Source organism: Perca fluviatilis, chromosome 14 (assembly GCF_010015445.1).
Source record: "Perca fluviatilis chromosome 14, GENO_Pfluv_1.0, whole genome shotgun sequence".
Classification (NCBI taxonomy): domain Eukaryota; kingdom Metazoa; phylum Chordata; class Actinopteri; order Perciformes; family Percidae; genus Perca; species Perca fluviatilis.
The window spans coordinates 4,742,088-4,760,623 of record NC_053125.1 but is presented as its reverse complement, the minus strand read 5'-3'; the positions used below and the strand labels follow the sequence as shown (position 1 = coordinate 4,760,623).

General features: G+C 38.5%; 1 protein-coding gene across 2 annotated transcripts in view; it reads right to left on the bottom strand.

Moving 5' to 3' along the window:
* The window catches only part of si:ch73-40a2.1 (tyrosine-protein kinase receptor TYRO3), a 28,705-nt gene extending 10,809 nt beyond the window's left edge, over positions 1–17,896 (bottom strand). Inside the window, exons 1-10 of one of the 2 annotated variants that reach the window (XM_039821476.1) lie at positions 17,652–17,896; positions 15,604–15,674; positions 13,916–14,528; positions 8,773–8,928; positions 6,623–6,955; positions 5,515–5,707; positions 2,489–2,577; positions 1,489–1,602; positions 550–630; positions 368–460 (exon numbers count right to left, since the gene is read on the bottom strand). In XM_039821476.1, the coding sequence (XP_039677410.1) occupies positions 368–460; positions 550–630; positions 1,489–1,602; positions 2,489–2,577; positions 5,515–5,707; positions 6,623–6,955; positions 8,773–8,928; positions 13,916–14,528; positions 15,604–15,674; positions 17,652–17,757 (1,849 nt within the window). In that variant the 5' untranslated portion in view covers positions 17,758–17,896. The remainder of the gene's footprint in view (positions 1–367; positions 461–549; positions 631–1,488; positions 1,603–2,488; positions 2,578–5,514; positions 5,708–6,622; positions 6,956–8,772; positions 8,929–13,915; positions 14,529–15,603; positions 15,675–17,651) is intronic. The other variant, XM_039821477.1, reaches the window with a different exon arrangement.
* Positions 17,897–18,536: the final 640 nt, after the last annotated feature.

Sequence of the window (18,536 nt, the reverse complement as noted above, 5' to 3'; positions counted from 1 at the left end):
CTCAAAGTTCAAATTATTTCAACGTTGACCTCGGATGCCGCTGACTTTTTAAAGCGCAACCAATGAGATAACACGAAAGGACTAATTCTCTTCCTCTGCTCCCTACCTAGTGGTGCGCAAAGAGCAAATTTCTGCTTACCGGTGAATGAGACTTGAATTTAAATTGCGGTCCTTCTTCCGCTCTGCAGCGGAGCTCGTGCACATCTGTGTGTGGGCGGTGCCCCGAGGGCAGGGGTTAGACGGAGCCCCGAGGAGACGCTACTTTCAAATTTTGCTAGCTTCTCAACATTATCAACCCTGCCTTTAAGATACATGTTATTATAGTCCAATAGAAAACACCGGAGAGTTCAGCATAAGTATATCTTACCGAGTAGTCTGACCACATTTTCATGATCAAAGTTCTTCATGATCTCTGCCTCTCTCAAAAAGTTATGTAAGTCTTCTTGGCTGTGGATTCCAACTAGATGCGTGGGACAGAGAAAAATTACAAAAATTAGAAGTAGCAGAGTAAAGTAGAGTTCTGATAAAGGGTTTGATATCAGAACCCACCTCTCATGGTCTTCACAGCCACCTTGATGTCCAAGCCTTCATCTGGTGTAAAGACCCCTTCATAGACTGAGCCAAACTCTCCTGTAGAACAGAAAAGCAGGACTAAATGTTATCACTCTCACTTCTTCTCCCAGGGGTGAAACATTTTTAAATAGTGGAGATCTGATTCTTAGGGAAAATATCGCGATACTATACTGTATTGATTTTTTTCCCCCACCCCTAGTATTTAGGTCATTCTGGTGGTCATACATAATGGCAGCTGATTTGATTAGCAATGTCCCTTGTTCACTGTTATTATGCATTGTGAGATATTGTAGTCCTACTAAACACACACTAGACACACTGAACATTGGTGAACAGTGATTGGTAAATCATTTCAGACTCAGTTCTTAAGAGTAAATTGACAATGTTGCCAGAAAGTCCATCATTTTTTCTTTTTTGAGTCTGTTAATTGAAAGCAAAAATGGATGACCGTCTAGCATGGAACCTTGTCTGTAAACAGAACGTTGCCATTCAAAAATTGTGCAAAACACCACAATATGTTCAATGCCAACATTTTTAGAATAATTTGTTTCTAGAACTTTCCGTAATATCTGTGCATAGAAAGTGCAGTATGGTTAGGCAACAATCATAATTATGATAGATAAACTAAGGTTGAGGTATGGTTTAAAAATAAGGCAATAATTACACTTCCATTTTGGGAAAGATAATGGTTACTTTTTTGTTTAGTTTTTAAAAGGAAACATTCACTACTGGACTGTGAAGAGACATGAACTCTGTTCTCCTGCATGAAAGTCAACTAGGCTGCTTTAACCAATCAGGTGTACTGTATAAGGGTTCAAGACATCTCCAGCATCATTCACCCTATTGACAGTTTGCATAACGATGGTCCTGCAATGCTTAAAGAGGATTATTTGTAATAAGGAATCATGAACTGACCTTTGCCAAGCTCCTTGCCCAGGGTGAGCTGGTTTCTCTCTACCAAGACCTCCTTAAGACTGTCCAGCAGCCTGCTGCTGAGCCCCTCCAACAACTGGACCACACCCTCACCCACTGAAACAAATAGGAAATCAAAGGATAGAGCTGTAACAATTCCAAATGTTGCTGTACAATTAATTTTCTCAGAAATAATTGCAATTAACAAATTAATTGTCTCTTTCAGTCAAATTTAAAGATATTTACTTATTTATTACTTTTTTAAACAAATTAAAATTTTGAATGAATCCCAGGATACATCTTTTGGTTATATCACTGTTATGTGACCCATATATTGTAATAACATAAATACACAGCCTATGAAGTAAACCACGCCTCTCTATTATCATAAAACTGTTTCTAACTGTAAATCGCCTCGTCATTTTTGTTGCTATGAACGTGTATGGGGTCAAGTGCCACCAACAAGCATAGCTTTAGCTCAACAGTCTGACCAATAATCACTTATATAATTACAATTTGGCATATCTGAACAAAATTAACAATTACCATCAACAGTCATACCTCTTTGGACCTTAGCTAATGTAGCAATTAATTGTGGTTAAATGTATGGTATGTAAAAAAAAAAAATTATGTAATAACTCTTACAGGCCTATCAAGGGATTCACTTTTCAAATGTAATAAAATGAAAAGGTACCCACACACTGAAAACCTGAGGTCCCTTAAAACAGACATTATCAGCAACTTTTCAACAGAGTCTGGTCTTCCTTAAATACCCACATGAAGGAAATTAAGTCTGTATTTTGAAGACATTTTACGATATAATTAGTGTATAATGTTAGTATAATGAGTCGACTGAAAGTACCAAATGACACTACAGTATATACATATACATGTGCTTTTTCCTGTACTTAATGAAATTGTTTGTATGGGATTAGATTTGTATCAAAACCTTTGTGCAATACCTTTCAAGTATCAAACAAAAAAAATGGAATATGATGCTTACTGTTGGCGGGCTCAGGTGCAGCCTCCACCTCCTGTGGACGTCGGTAGGAAAATACTGCCATCGGCAAAGGTTCTCCTTCCGGGTCAGACCTGTAGGAAAATGATAACTTTCGTTAATTCATCAGTAAATTTGTCTTCAAAGTTTATTGTTATGAGATTCAGAGAATGTCGGACCCAAATGCAGAGACAGCAGGCAGTGGTGAGCTTGAGGAGTTAATACCATAAAATCCATACAAACAAAAGGAGTCCTGAATACAGCGGGCAAAAGTAGTCCAAAATGAATTGGAAGTCAAAAAACAGGAATCACAAGAAACACCGAGACAAAAAGTTTGACTACACACACACAATCCAAAACAGAACAATGATCTGACACTAGACAAAGACAAAACAGAGACTAAATACAAGAGGTAACGAGGTGAAACAAGGAACATGTGACACGAGGACTCAGGAACAGGTGAAACACATCAGGGGTCCGTTTCAGAAAGCAGGTTTAGTAAAAACTCTGAGTTTGTTAACCCTGAGATGAGGGAAACTCTGGGTTTTCTGTTTCAGAAAGGGAGGTTATTTAAACCTGAGGAGTGGTTACTCCAGCCCGTTTCAGAAAGAAAGGTAACTTAACCTCAGACTCATGGTAACTGAGTGAACCTAACCTGGTCGGGAGCAGGTTTTCTTCAATAAAGTCTCCTCCCTCTGACACAGCGCTCTTTCGTTTCCTCATTCATTCATTCCGTATCAGGTGCATTTTATTTTGTTATCTGCATGAATAAAAAATCAGGTTTGGGTTATTAACCATGTTAAGCAAACTTTACGATTTTTCTCTCAAAACATGGCATGTCCTTTTGTCGACAATCCCGTTGATGAAGAAGCTGTATTACTTTGCAGAGAGTTAAACACACATCGTGAGATGATATTGAGGCCCTGACTATAGATGCATTTTCATTTCCAGATAACTACCTATTTGAGCAGTATCGTTTTTCTTCCTAGTCTATCAGTTATGTAGCCTAAATAACCTTATCCGTTCTCATATCACTAACGTCACCCATCATCAGAGGTGTCAAGTAACGAAGTACAAATACTTTGTTACCTTACTTAAGTAGAAATTTGGGGTATCTATACTTTACTGGAGTAATTATTTTACAGCAGACTTTTTACTTCTACTCCTTACATTTTCATGCAATTATCTCTACTTTCTACTCCTTACATTTTAAAAAATAGCCTCGTTACTCCTATTTCAGTTCGGCTTGTTTTCATTCCGGCTTGTCATCGTTCAAAAAAAACGAAAAAAAAACAACCTATCCAGATAAATCACGGCATCTGGAGAGAGTGAATGTGATTGTGGTTGGATGAGAAGTATAAATATATACCATTCCAACACCCTATTGGTTTGTACGCGATCCATCGCACCTGCACAGACCCGGTGCTAATACGGCACCGGTGCCTTAACGACCGTTATCTACCGAACCGAATAGCAACGCGGATTTCGGTACCTTATTAGGTGCCGCTTAAATGCCTGCGCTTCTCTCTGATGCTCCGAAAACGGACGTTAGAGGGAACTGAAACATCGCCGCACGGGACGCTAGTTAACAAACACTTAGCTGCAGGTAACGTTAGCCTACCGTTAGCTTGCAGCTGGAGTAAACACGGTTAACATGCTGACAGATAAACGGTGTAAAAGTGTGTCTGTATTTCACTGGAGAGGATTCTAACACCAGACTGTAGCTGCCTTTTCTGAAAAACACAGACTCAGCCTGAAATAACTTTTTATTGTTTTATATTTTTGAACAGACAAATACAATTGAACAAGATGCTCCCTTTTTGTGGAGGTGGGGTAGTGCACTATTAGGCCCCTGTGGGGCGGGCTAAGCTTTTGTCCTTAATGGCATTTTTTTTCCCTTACATTACTTTTACTTTTATACTTTAAGTAGTTTTGAAACCAGTACTTTTACACTTTTACTTGAGTAAAAAGCTTGAGTTGATACTTCAACTTCTATAGAAGTCTTTTTAAACCCTAGTATCTATACTTCTACTTGAGTAATGAATGTGAATACTTTTGACACCATGATGGACATCCCAGCAGATTATTTGTGTCGCATTACATTTTTTAGCAAACGTTTTACGTGTTTTCTTTACAACATTGGTGATGCGGAGCATATTAGTAAAGCCACTGTAGCAAAGCGCCGTCAGGAGAGTGTGACTCGCTCTGAAACGTTTTATAAACGTTTTTGTAGTGTTGAGACATAAACCAGTAAGATTATGAATTATAATTCTGTTAATTATGGTGCTGTAGCCTCAGAATGGGATTAGTAGGCCTAGGACTTTTTCGCCCGCAGGATTGCACCTAAATGAAATAGGTGCATAGGTTCAATACCATTTCACCAGTAATATTATACTTATGATTAAATACGATATTAATACACTATATTGGAATTTACGCATTTACTCTAGCAGCAATTTTCTCCCACGCAAATTTTCTCTCTTTTGCAGCAGCCGCTGTGTTGATTTTTTGACGAAATGTTCAAACTCGCTGTATGTGCGCATGAGTATTTCCGCCGACCAGTTTGTTTGTGGTTGTTGCCATGGTGAATCGTAGTATCATGGTTCCATTCATGCTGCCTTTTTATAGTGGTGGTGCACGCACTCTGAGTGAACCTACTCCGAGTTGATTGAACCAACTCAAATCAGCTGTTCTGGAACCGAAAACTCAGAGTTTCCCATCTCAGGGTAAATCAACTCAGAGTTCAGGGTTAGACTCAGAGTTTGTTAAACTTCCTTCCTGAAACGGGCCCCTGGCAGACAATAACAAAGGCCGGAAAACACAAGGCAGGAAGTAAAACAAGCCATGACAAGGGAGGAAAACAGACTACAAAATAAAACTGAAACACATACACAACCATAACATTTAGTCATCATCACCTTGTGTTTAAACTGTGTTCGAGGGTTCCCACACATATTGTAAATTATGAAATTATTTTTAACAGTAACTTTAAAGCAGTAGGCCAAAGAAACAGAAATGGAAGGTCCCATTACCTGAGTTTAATGTAGTTGCTGCGCAGGACACACACAACAATGGGAACTACAGCCATGAGCAGCAGGATGCCAAATAAAACACCAACTGTCAGCCACATGGAGAAGCGACTCTGCTGCTGAGGATCTGGCACTATTGCAGGCTCGGACATCATTGAGCCCGGGGTCACGGTGATCACCACAGGTGGAACTTTCCCTGTAAGAACACAGAAGTGTTTGGCTTAGACGTTTAGAGTACCTTTGAAATTCTACTAAGAGATGCAGTTTCAGATTTTGTTATAGTACCCAGTGGTGCTTTAAAGCAAGCATATGTACTCCTGTGCAGCACCCAAAGTGGTCAAAAGTGGCAATTACAACACATTGCTAACCATACTGTAAACAGTGGCACAAGTAGAGAAGAGTCATGAAATCAGCAAACTGACTCAGTATTATCAATCACAAAGCAATGCCTATTTAAAGTTTGCTAACATTATCTTACATTGGCCACCATAAGCTAGGCTACTTGTCATACCCATAGCCAAAATAATGGCAGAAGGTTCCGCGTCTGAAAAGTGAAGCCAATGCGGAAGTGCATTCTATCTAATTTCTAGCAGGGGGTGACTTCACTGTTTGCAAAAAGAAGTATGTGTCTATAGAAGTCTATGAGACTTGGTACCTCAATAATCATTTTCATAATCAGTTCATGGCCTCAATAGCTAGTTTCAAGTCTTCTAAAAAAACAACATGGCGACAGCCAAATTGCCAAACTCAAGGCTTTAAAACTACAGTCCATAAACCACTGGGTGACGTCGCTAATGGTACGATGCTATTTATTTTTTTTACAGTTTATGGTCATGCCAGATCAAGGCTGTAGCAACAAAACCCCTGAGTGTAGTGACTTGCTTAAGAGTGTGTTAAACTAAACTGCATATGACTTCCACTTTTCTTTTGTAAGGGGAATAATGTCTTTGGGTTTTCTTTGAAAATATAGTCCAACGAGCAAGCTAACTCTTTCACCTAGCTAGAATTGAACCCTCACATGTTTATTTCCCACCACACTGGCTGCCTCTTCCCTGTCGTTCACTTTCCCTGGACTATCTCATGTGTTTACATATCTAATCGGCTTACATACATCTATGCATAGTAACAGTGGCAGTGGATGATAGTGGCGCCCCTCCCAGGGTGGATATATCATTCCAGGCTTGAACTGAGAATCTGTAGTCGCGCTGTGGATTCAGTTCTGTGATGCTGACTGATGTGTCGGTCAGCCCTCGTGAGACTGGCAGGATAACCACATCGTCCCCACATGCCTCCCACCGACTGCCAGCTTCTGCTTCCCTCTCACACTTGATGTAATACTTTACTTCCCGTCTGCCTCCCCAATCATGGGGAGGATCCCAAGTCATTATCAGCACAGAGTCGTTATGATGATGGGCTGTTAGATTCACAGGGGCAGAGGGCGGCTCTGTGGAGGACAAGACAGGGAAGTAAAACATGCTTAGAAAATCTACTAAATATGTGTCATTAGAATGACATTAGATCACCATCCGTGTCTGCATCATATTCATGATGGAAGTCATGACACAAACAAGTGGGAAAATAAGACAAGTGGTGTCCGTCTGTCAGTCTGCCATGGTGTATCTTCGGAATCTACAAGTGTCTGTGTGTGTGTGTGTATGTGTGTGTGTGTGTGTGTGTGTGTGTGTGTGTGTGTGTGTGTGTGTGTGTGTGTGTGTGTGGAAGGGGGGGGGAACTTCACATAGGCTTTAAAGGTCCCATATCATGCTCATTTTCAGGTTCATACTTGTTGCATGTTTACATGATTTAATGTTCAAAAAACACATTATTTTTACCTGTAGTCACCCTCTGTCTAAAACGCTCTGTTTTAGCGCCTGTCTCTTTAAGCCCCCCTCCCGAAAAAGCCCTGATGGTCAGCGTTTCTGGGTCTTTTGCATCTGCGCGATCAGAGTCTCTGCATCGTCATTGCAGCCGGGGAATGACTGTAACGGCTAGGGTTGGTACCGAAACCCGGTTCCACTATGGTACCAGTTCCTACGCAAACGGTAGTATTCGGACCGGATTAGAACGCGAATTTCGGTTCCGACTGAAATATTTTCCCTCTGTCGCTCTGGACAGCAGCAGCCTCTTTTTTTTCTTTCTCCCTTTTCTGCCGAGTGGCGCACGTGCCCGGTCGCGGTGTGAAACGCGTGTCCGCGCTATTCCCCCGACATGCACTCTACAATCCCTGCTGATAGACGGCTTTTTGTACACGTTCTGAAACGGACGTAAAAATATCACACTTTCTCTGTAGTCTACCTTTAGCTAGCTACCGTAAATGTAGGCTATTTTTAAAATGGCATATTTTCCCTCTGGACTCACCAAAACGGACGTGAAAGCATATTAACCATTCACTGACTGCACGTGATCGCTAGTAACCATATTACACTTGCTCTGCTAGTCTATCGTTCAGGACAAGAGCCTGTAGCCTGGTGGTGGGGGAGGCGAGACAGCCTCCCCAAATTGTCTGCCTTTTTAAGCTCATACCTGGGTGTGTACAGACCTCTTGGACACTATCTGAGAGAGTTTTCTCCTATGCAGTAGGCCTACATGCCATAAGTCAGGAGAGGTGTAGTATCTTGCCAGAGAAGGCAAATATGGTCATTTTTCTGCAAAAGAACTGCTAAAGTTTGAAGCTGGTTGGCATACCAACTCAACAACATTTATTTTGTTGTTACTTGTTACTAGTGTAACTGTTATTTGTTAAATTATTGTAGTTGTGTGTTAGGTGACTTAGGTTTACTTATTATATATTTAAGTACTTTAAAACGTTAATATATTGTTAAATTTAAATAATTTTCAATAAAAAAAATTAAAAATAAAAAGCCTTTCTTTTATGTCATTTTTCAGTTTTTCAAGAATCGGTTTAGGAATCGTTTAGGAATCGGAATCGTTTGAAAAGTACCGGTTCGGCATCGGAATCGTAAATATCCAAACGATACTCAACCCTAGTAACGGCACTGTAGCGGCACTTTCTATAGTATAGTTGTGACATCACAAACGTACGGAAGTCCTGATGGCTCGTTTAAAGGCACAGTTTCTGAATACAGGCTGTGTGCTTTTCTCTGTGGATTGAGCATTTTGATACTTAGATACCTTGATACAGTATTCATAAAGCACCTGCTTTATAATTTTTTTTAAATACATTGAAATTCACTTTTTACAATATGGGACCTTTATTGTCTAATCCCGCTTATTCCAATAAACCCACTGAGTGTTTCTTACTGGTGCAGCCAAGGTCATCGGGGTCCGCTGGCAGGCGCCTGAAACCCTGTAGACAGTCGCACCTCTCTGATCCCTCCCCATGTGTCCTGCTGTTCGGTGGGCACAGTCGGCATCCTCCACTCTCATTGGCTGGTTTGTAGTAGCCCATCCTACATCCTGGTAAAATAGAAATACAGTAGTGATTGTCTCTTTCCTACCACTGATAATAGTAGCGTTTGTAAAACTTTTATTTTCTAATGTGGTTATAATATTCTCTTGGTTAGCACTGCTGCCTCACAGTAAGTAGGCAGAGTACTGGTTTTGAAACCTGTAGTCCAGCTTTGTGCCTTTCTTGGGCTTTTCTGTGTGGAGTTTGCATGTTCTCTCCGTGTTTTCCTCCATTCTGCAGGATTCCTTTCACAATGAAGACATGCATAGGAACCTGCCATTGTCCTTGATGTACTTGCATTACAACTGGAGTTGGTTCCCGGGCAGCTGGACTGCCCACTGCTCCTAATTAGTTAGGATGGGTTAAATGCTTAAATCCAGAGGGTACATTTCATGTATGTGTAAAATGTACTTGGCAAATAAATATATATATATATATATTTTTGCAGAATCCATTATTTATGTCTGACACTTTGGTCCAGACCTAAAGGTCTGGAGAACTGGAGTTATTTGCCAGGAAAATGACTTAACTCAGCACTTAACTCTCGCTCATTACCAAAACTGAGATGCCCTTGAGCAAGGCACCAAACCCCCAGCTACAGTGAAAAATATATGTTTTTTGGCATTTACAGAAATGACGATGCTAGGGCAGAGTCGTTATTATTTACTGTATTACGTTGATTTATTATTATTATTATTATTATTATTATTATTATTATTATTATTATTTAAAAAATGTGAAAATTACATATCAGCTCATTTGTTTTTATAAAGGGATCCCTTCATTTATCTTTTTTAAAACAGTCTGTTCAGACTGTAAGTGAACAGACTACATGAGACTTTTTCGATGGAATAAAAGCAATAAACTACACGTCTGGCCCACTTAGGATATCTAGTATGACTATTGACATTTCTTTTAGCATAATCACAGTTCCAAAGAGATGTGAACTTCAACTACAAGTACGGCCCAAAGAGGATCAAAATTATCATGTTGTTAATGCTCTTCTGTCAGAGGGGAGAGTAAACAATGTAGTTGCTAGGCACCACCCCTAATGCTGTTTTAAAGGTCCCATGGCGTGAAAATGTTACTTTATGAGGTTTCTTTAACATTAATATGAGTTCCCCCAGCCTGCCTATGATCCCCCAGTGGCTAGAAATGGTGATAGGTGTAAACCGAGCCCTGGGTATCCTGCTCTGCCTTTGAGAAAATGAAAGCTCAGATGGGCCGATCTGGAATCTTCTCCTTATGAGGTCATAAGGAGCAAGGTTACCTCCCCTTTCTCTGCTTTGCCCGCCCAGAGAATTTGGCCCACCCATGATAGAGAGGCATCACGGCTTTCAAATGAGCAAAGTGGCAGCTGGTCAAGGCCGCACCTCCACCTTGCTCTCTCAGAAATGGCACATCCTAAGGAAAGCTCATTGTGAGACTGGCTCTAGTGGCTGTAATTCTGCACCAAGGCTGAATTTCGGGAAAGAGACTTCAGATACAGTATTAGGGGACCACTAAGGCCTATATATAAGAGACTTCAGATACAGTAGTAGGGGACCACTAAGGTCTATTTAAAAGAGACTTGAGATACAGTATTAGGGGACCACTAAGGCCAATATAAAAGAGACTTCAGATACAGTATTAGGGGACCACTATGGCCTATATAAAAGAGACTTCAGATACAGTATTAGGGGACCACTAAGGTCTATATAAAAGAGACTTCAGATACAGTATTAGGGGACCACTAAGGTCTATATAAAAGAGACTTCAGATCCAGTATTAGGGGACCACTAAGATCTATATAAAAGAGACTTCAGATCCAGTATTAGGGGACCACTAAGACCTATATAAAAGTATCCAAAGAGCACCATGTCATGGGACCTTTAAGTAAAGAAACCATGAGAGAATGAATAATATCTGTTGAGCAGTGCACAGGAAATATGTAAAACTGAGAAGGAAGACGATTATGGTGAAGAGGATGTGAAAGTCATCTATGGAGTCTATCCAAGCTACTTGTCCTGTGAAATGATGAGTCAGCACGTGACTTGTTGCTTGTTCAGCTGCCAGCTGTTGCAGAAACTTTGGACAAAAGTAAATGGTGACATCTGTGGCACACGATGGTGGCATGGGAGAAAAATGTGCTCTGGTTTATTGGCATTTCTTTAAACCAATCACAATCGTATTGGGCGGTGCTAAGCTCTGCATGGAGCCCCGGTGGGTGTACGTTCAAACGTTGTTTAAGTCATGCCACAGAAAACTCCGATTGGACAGATAGTCTATCAATCAATCAATCAATCAAAATTTATTTGTATAGCGCTTTAAAACAACCAACAGGTATCCAAAGTGCTTCACATCTTGAGCTAAGAATAGACAACATATGTTGCAATTAGAAGAATGAAATGTAGAAAACAGTAAAATCATAAAAAGGTTACATAGAAACAGAAAGAGGAAATTGTCACACCACTACTGCGTATTAAAAGCCATTCTAAACAGGTAGGTTTTGAGTTTAGACCTAAAAAGTCTAGCTAGCTGTCTGGATTTACCCTGCAGAGATCTGAGGAGCAGTTAACCATAGTCCTCACAAATCCACCAGAGGTTAGAACGCCAACACAAAGGAAGTGTTAAGTATGGAATTTCCGGCGGCAACGGGGCAATCCCGGAAGTGGAAGGTCGAGGACAATAACTATGTAGATACCAGATAATAATTCCTTGCATATTGAAAAAATGTTCGTGGAAAACTTTTCTCTGAGTCATTTTGTCATTAAATTCTGCTCTTAACTGGAGTTGTTTAATCTAATTTTAACATGTTAGGAATTGGTAAAGAAGATTTAAAAAATTAAACATTAATAAAAACATACATACAAAATCAAAACATAGCTTATCCTATTTAAAGTTAATGAATGAACTTAAGTGTTTGTAGGCAATTGGTCTAGATGAAATACCGGCCAGATTTTTAAAAGATGCTGCAGAATTTATTTCTCCATATCTCACTCATATTTTTAATCTTTCAATTATGTCAGGTAGATTTCCGAAAGATCTGAAGCTTGCTAGGGTTGTTCCGCTATATAAAAAAGGGAACAAATTAGAAGAGGGTAATTATAGACCAATTTCGATTTTGGGAGTCGTTTCAAAAGTCTTGGAGAAAATAATACAAGAGCAAATATATAATTACATTAGTAATTCTGATTTGTTTTATGATTTGCAATCTGGTTTTAGAACATCTTATTCTACGGATACGTGTTTATTATATCTAACAGACTATTTAAGAAGAGAGATCGATTTGGGTAAACTTTGTGGCATGGTATTGCTAGACCTCTTATTAACTGCACTCTATCTGAGGCAAGAGAAATAACGTGTGGGGTGCCACAGGGTAGTGTCCTGGGTCCATTGTTGTTTCTCTTGTATATAAACGATATGTAATCTTTTTCTCTATGCGGATGATTCAGCCTTGGTGTTCTCCAATAAGAATAGAATAGAATAGAGAACATATTGGCTCTTCTGAACTTAAGAAATTAAAATGGCTGACAGTTGAAAACAGGGTGAGACAGTTGAAACTAAGATTAACAAGAAAGATTTTGTATAAGAATGAGCCAAGGTATTTTAAAGATTATTTTAAGCTTATTAGAAACTCTCATAGCTACTCAACGAGAAGTAGTGCCACAGACATAGCTCCGTGTAGATTTAAGACCTGTTCTGGGCAAATTACTTTTTTGTACATGGCGGCAATGGAATGGAACAAACTCCCAGTTGGGATTAAGTTAAGCCAGTCAGATCGTTGTTTTAATCGAGCATGTGGTGAATGGTTGTTAAATGCTAATTAGATTCAATCTTTTATGTAGTCTTAAATGAATATTTATTATTACAGTGTATATATTTGTATTTATTTTGTATTTGGATGTGGTTGAGTGTACATAAGGTACCTTTTAGTCATCTGTAGCTTGCCTGGACATCTTTGTCAGACTACAACGAGGACCACAATGGAAATAAGTTTGTAACTTTCTTGTGTTATCCTCGACAGTTCTGATAAATTTACAATGTCACTGTGTTGGCATCTTGTTATGCATTTATTTCTGTTACTGTCTAATAAATCAATCAATCAATCCCTCTTTTTAAAAAGATATATTTTTCAAACATATTGTGAATACTATTTACTTATTATTCATGTATGTACTTTATCATTTATATAATTTAGAATTTGTGTTGTATTTGTTTTGTATGTTTCTGTGCATGTAAAGCACTTTGAGTTGCCTTTGTGTCTGCATTGTGCTATATCAATACATTGCCTTGCCTTGCTTTGGGCTTATTGTGACTGCTGGCAGTACAGCTAAAGCTGTCATAAGGATAAAAACTTAGACATCTTAAGATTAAAATGGAATCCAAGTTAATTTGTAAAACAATCAGCAGATCTGAGTTACTTTAACTTAAGTAAGTTAGTTAGGTAAGTTAATTAGAATGGAAGTCTGTTGCTTCAAAATATTAAATATTAAATAATAACAGTGTGTTTGTTGAATGATATCTGTATGTTGATGAATTTCAGTTAAATTAAAACAAACATGCATTGATGATGTTGTTGTTTGTTTTGGTAACATAAAGAAATAAACATGCAAATATGTATGGAAGATGATAAGTGCCAGATGAAACGAAAATATGTGAATTCTGATTGATTCCAGAAATTTTGGAAAAATCTAAAGCCTGAATGTAAAGTGTGAATTTTTTGAAAAAAGATTTACAGTCAAGAATTACACCTTAAACTCTGAATATTAACTTTAATCTCAGGAGTATGTTTTTCCTTCTTCAGTAAATCAGAAAATGTGCAAGCTGTAATCTACTTGTATGTATGGTACATGTATGTGTATGTAAACATGTATAAATAATTCCTACTCCTTTTTGAACATGGTATATATATATACATATATATACTTTTTATAAACATGTTCAAAATAAACTAAACTAACCTAATAAATTACAAATGAAAAATATGATATAAAAGAAAAATCATCTCCGTACCTTGACAGGTGTCATTCATGACTTTGTGCCCGGGTTCACAGGTACACCCCCCCTGCAGTGGACCCCATACTCCGTCCACATTACACTCTCTAACAGGGGGAAAAACCTCCACAGCTCCCTTCACACAGGAACCTGTCTGGGGACCCGACAAGGCCCCCGTCCCCTTAAACAGGGCCAGGTGAGCGACGGTGTCAGGGCACCTCCTGTAGTACAGTCTGATGGATTTTACCAGCACACATGTTCCTGAGTAGGAGAAGGCCAGCTGGAAGCCTCTGCGGCTGACCGAGCCCAGGCTCAGAGCCAGGCTGCGCTGCAGGTGGCTTGGTATTTGGACTGTGACAGGGAATGGCTCGGAGGCCCGAAGGTCCAGGACTTTCCTACCACTTATAAATCTTGGGATTGATGTGTCTGAGTCAAAAAGGTGAACTTGTAGCAAGCTGAGCTGATGGCCAGATGGCTCTTCTTCTTGGCCAAATGAAATATCCATCAGTAGATTGTGGGCATCTTTCCGCTCCATCCAATGGCTTAAAATACTTCTCGTTGCCCCTTTTACACAAGCTTGGAGCACAGGCACTGGACTCGGGTTGTCCAATGTTAGCTGAATTTCACTCCACTGGGATGATAGGAAAGATGCAAGAGAACATGAGTGAAAATCTGCAGAAGAACTACAGGTACACACAAAAACCCTGATAAGACTTGGCAACCTCTGTAGTCTGTACAAGACAAGTCTCACATTGCCTGATCTATCTCCACAGCTCTGCGGAGTAAGGTCTGGCTAAACCACAGATACATTCTGGGATAGGAGAAAAAAAAACACTCTGGGTTGTTTGAATTTTATTAACCCAATCACAATCGTCTTGGGCGGTGCTAAGCTCCGGATGCAGCGACGGTGGCTCTGTGAAATAGTCTCGGGAAGGAACTTGTTCTGGTGGAACATTTGCACCCCGCAAAAGAAAACGCCACATACAATGTTAAATTAAGTTAATTGTTTACACAATTCAGTAACGTGATCTATTTAAAATACCTTAATAATTTGCTGTGTGTACTTGTAGCAATCCCACCAATCGGTCCCATAACATCCTAGTTAGATACTAAATTCCGTAAACATATTCTTTGTAAATCTTTACAATCATTCCCTGAAAGAGCCAAGCAGGCCTGCCTTGTTGCACGGTCCAAATTTTCGAATTGCCGACATCCTCTCAGGCTTTATCCTGGAAATGATCCAGACTAGTGAAAGTCTAAACCCAGAAGATAGCAGTGGCAAATAAATAGGGTATTTAAATAATAAGGCATGCATAACATGATAATTAAACTGCATATCAGCCAGTCATGTTTTTCATGTTATTCAAACTGGAAGACTGATTATTAATTTACTGTGTTGTGAAATAGTAATGTCCTATGATTTAAATAAAACATTTTTACATAAAAGACGAGCTACCGTACTTCCATACCATTATTTCAATTGTTTAGAAATGTCATTAAAGTGCTGAAATGAATATTATATGATTAATGTACCACATTATACAGTTACATATTGCCAAAATATAACACACATTCGTACAGTTAGCAACTAATAATTAGGGCAAACTGTTGTTATGTCATTATTCAGCGAATAATTAAACTGTGTTTTCATTGTTCATGATAAAAGCCTTATAATAAAAATTAAAATGTGTCATTCAGCCACTCACCAAACTTACTTTTCTGGGTGGGTCAGAATACCATCCCAATCTGGTGTGTTTGTCAGAATTGAAAATCTCCACTAACCAAAGAAAAAGAGAGAAAGTCAACTCTGTTACTCTGTGGAATCATGCTGGACTTTGTATAACATACATTTTTCCGAAATTGAAATCCAACAGCAGCATAAACAATTGTAATTGTACACATGTAGATTAGGACTGGAACAATGCTTTGCATCACAGTGTAAGCTATCGTTCAGTATGAGACATCGCTACGAAAAGTTCCCAATTTCCCAAGTGTTTTCAGCTTGTCTTCATCAGGGTGGTTGAAGCAATGGCTTCCTCTTTTTTGATAAACACATCTTTTGGTAGATTTCAGTGGATTACATTTGCTCTCACGAAATGGAAATCTTATGAGAACATTTCAGTTAAAGGAGAAATGTATTAACGTCAAATATACATTGGTTTCACATATAAATGAGTTCCATAACAGTTAAGAGACATGAATGGAATATACTGTGAAAGAAAGGGGTTTAAAAATACAACAAAAATATTTCAACCATTTTACCCCTTGATAGGTCAAGATTAAGTAAATTTAAAAAAATGATTATATAAAATGATTACATATTTTTTTTAAGTTTGCATGACTTAAAACGTTCTATATGTCTTGTAAACCTTTTTGACCTATGAATTAGTTCAGAGTACATCATTCTGAAATGATGGCTGTAGTTTACTGTATAATAAGTATTACTCATAACCAAGTAAAGAACATGTTGGCTACAGATTATGATGCATAATGTGTGAGTGAATACTTCCACCACTGCCTATTGCGCAAAAGAAAATCACACTCTTAATAAGGGAACCATGCAGTCAACTCCCGATTTGATATGATTCATGATTTTAAGTTCACGATGTGATTTTCTCACGTTTTTTTTTTTGTTTTTTAACAACGAGCTGCAGACAAATGACTGAAAAATATCCCTTCATTTATATGGAAATGTGCAAAAACAACAAATGCGACCTCTTCTCAAAAGTGACACGGAAAATGTGTTTTATCATGAATAACAAAAATGGAATAACAATTTAATAATTAGATTCCTTAATCAAACTTAGGTCAAAATAACTAAATAAATAAAATAAATCTCTTCCAATGAATAAACTTAGACGAAGTAGTGACGCCTCAAGTCAAACAAGTCAAATCCAAAGTAGATTAAGCCCTAGGCCGTTTGTAATCGTTACACATTTATATTGATTTTTAACCCATTCACTATGCATCAGTAAATCCCCAACTTTTAATATAATATACAATATGATATTTGAAAAAGACTGTAGCAGTGTGGACTTCAATTACAGTAACTGTCTGTATTATAGGTTACCAGGAGCGATTCTAGGATCAGACCTTTAAGGGGGCTCAGCCCCTAATGAGAATGTGACACTGCTAAATCAGTAATTTCACTGGATAACAATGAATAGATGCATTTATTATTTGCATTTATTATTAACAGTATAAGATAAATGCAAAATACTGAACATGTGAAAAAACTACAAAAGTCCCTTTATGGACTACCAGAACCAAATGATAATGAGGTGTAAACAATAAATCAATAGAAAATAAAACTTTCCTGCACTGGGTTACAGGTGCATAGCATTGGCGACAGCGACACAGGGTATTAAACCTGTTTCTTTGAACCTGTAATTGTTTGCCCTAGGTCACTAACAGACAAGTTTGCAAACTCTAACTTGAAGCACTAAAATTGATTAAATAATAATTAATAATAGTTTTTTTAATATTATATTTTTAAGGGGGCTGAGATGAAATTTGAGCTCCCCTAAAAAGGGTCTAAAATCGTCCACTGTAGGTTATACAGTACTTTTTTTTTATCACTTCCAGTGACAAAAAAGACTTTTTTTTCCTTGAACAATTCCTGTCAACCCTCTCAAAGTCCACTGGAATATGACTCAGAGTTTAAATACATGATCATACCATCACATGAGCACATTAAAGTTGGATACATTAATTGAAAAAGCTATCCTGAATTTGAATACAGCTGAGCACTCACCCTCTTCTGCTTGGTGTTGTATGTCACAGCCGACTTCCCACATCCAGACCCACAACAGGATCAAAGTAGGCCAGACGCGCCACAGTATAGAGTTACACACAGCCATGTTTACAGCTACTCCACTGCGGCCACTTCTTACATCCCAGCCTGTCAGAGTTCCCCTCAGCGGTCAGACCAATGAGGTGACGTCTGTGTTTACATCTCCTTCTGATATGGCTCAGAGGAATGTCGTAATTAAACCGCTGAAGTGAGCCTTCCTTCTCTGGAAAATACGCCCTTCCCCTTTGGACCGTCGGAGTTCCTGTATTTATGTGCTACTGCTGCTTTAAAGAAAACAATAGGACCATATTCCCCAGAACACACACATTACAGCACTCCTAGGAGCAATACACTAAACACAACTTTAAGAAATGGTATGGAAGCTTATATGTCCCTAGAGATAAAATAAAATCTAACTAATTAATCATAACTGGAAACACCACGTTGTGGGATGTTGAGACTAAAGGGAAAGCTTAGACAACATGAGGACATTCACAGGTCACAGGTCAGGGGACGAGACTATTTGGCCATTCTTTAATAACCAAACCTGTTCATGTATAACCCTTGTGTTGTCTTCACCGTCGGCCATTTAAAAATGCGCTTTTTTGAAACTTTTTCTGACGTTTTCTCGCTTTTTTTAATGCTTTTTGAGCTTTTTTTAAAAACGTTTTTGTCCCTCTTGCAACGTTTTTTTTTTAATTCATGGTAAATAACCCTAATTTAAATGACATATCTAATTTTTGAGTTTGAAAAAAAGCAGAAATTATGAAATATTTTGACTCAATAGTCTTTGATCAATAGTTATATGATCAGAGGATGTTGAGTGAATCACAGACTGGTTTATGT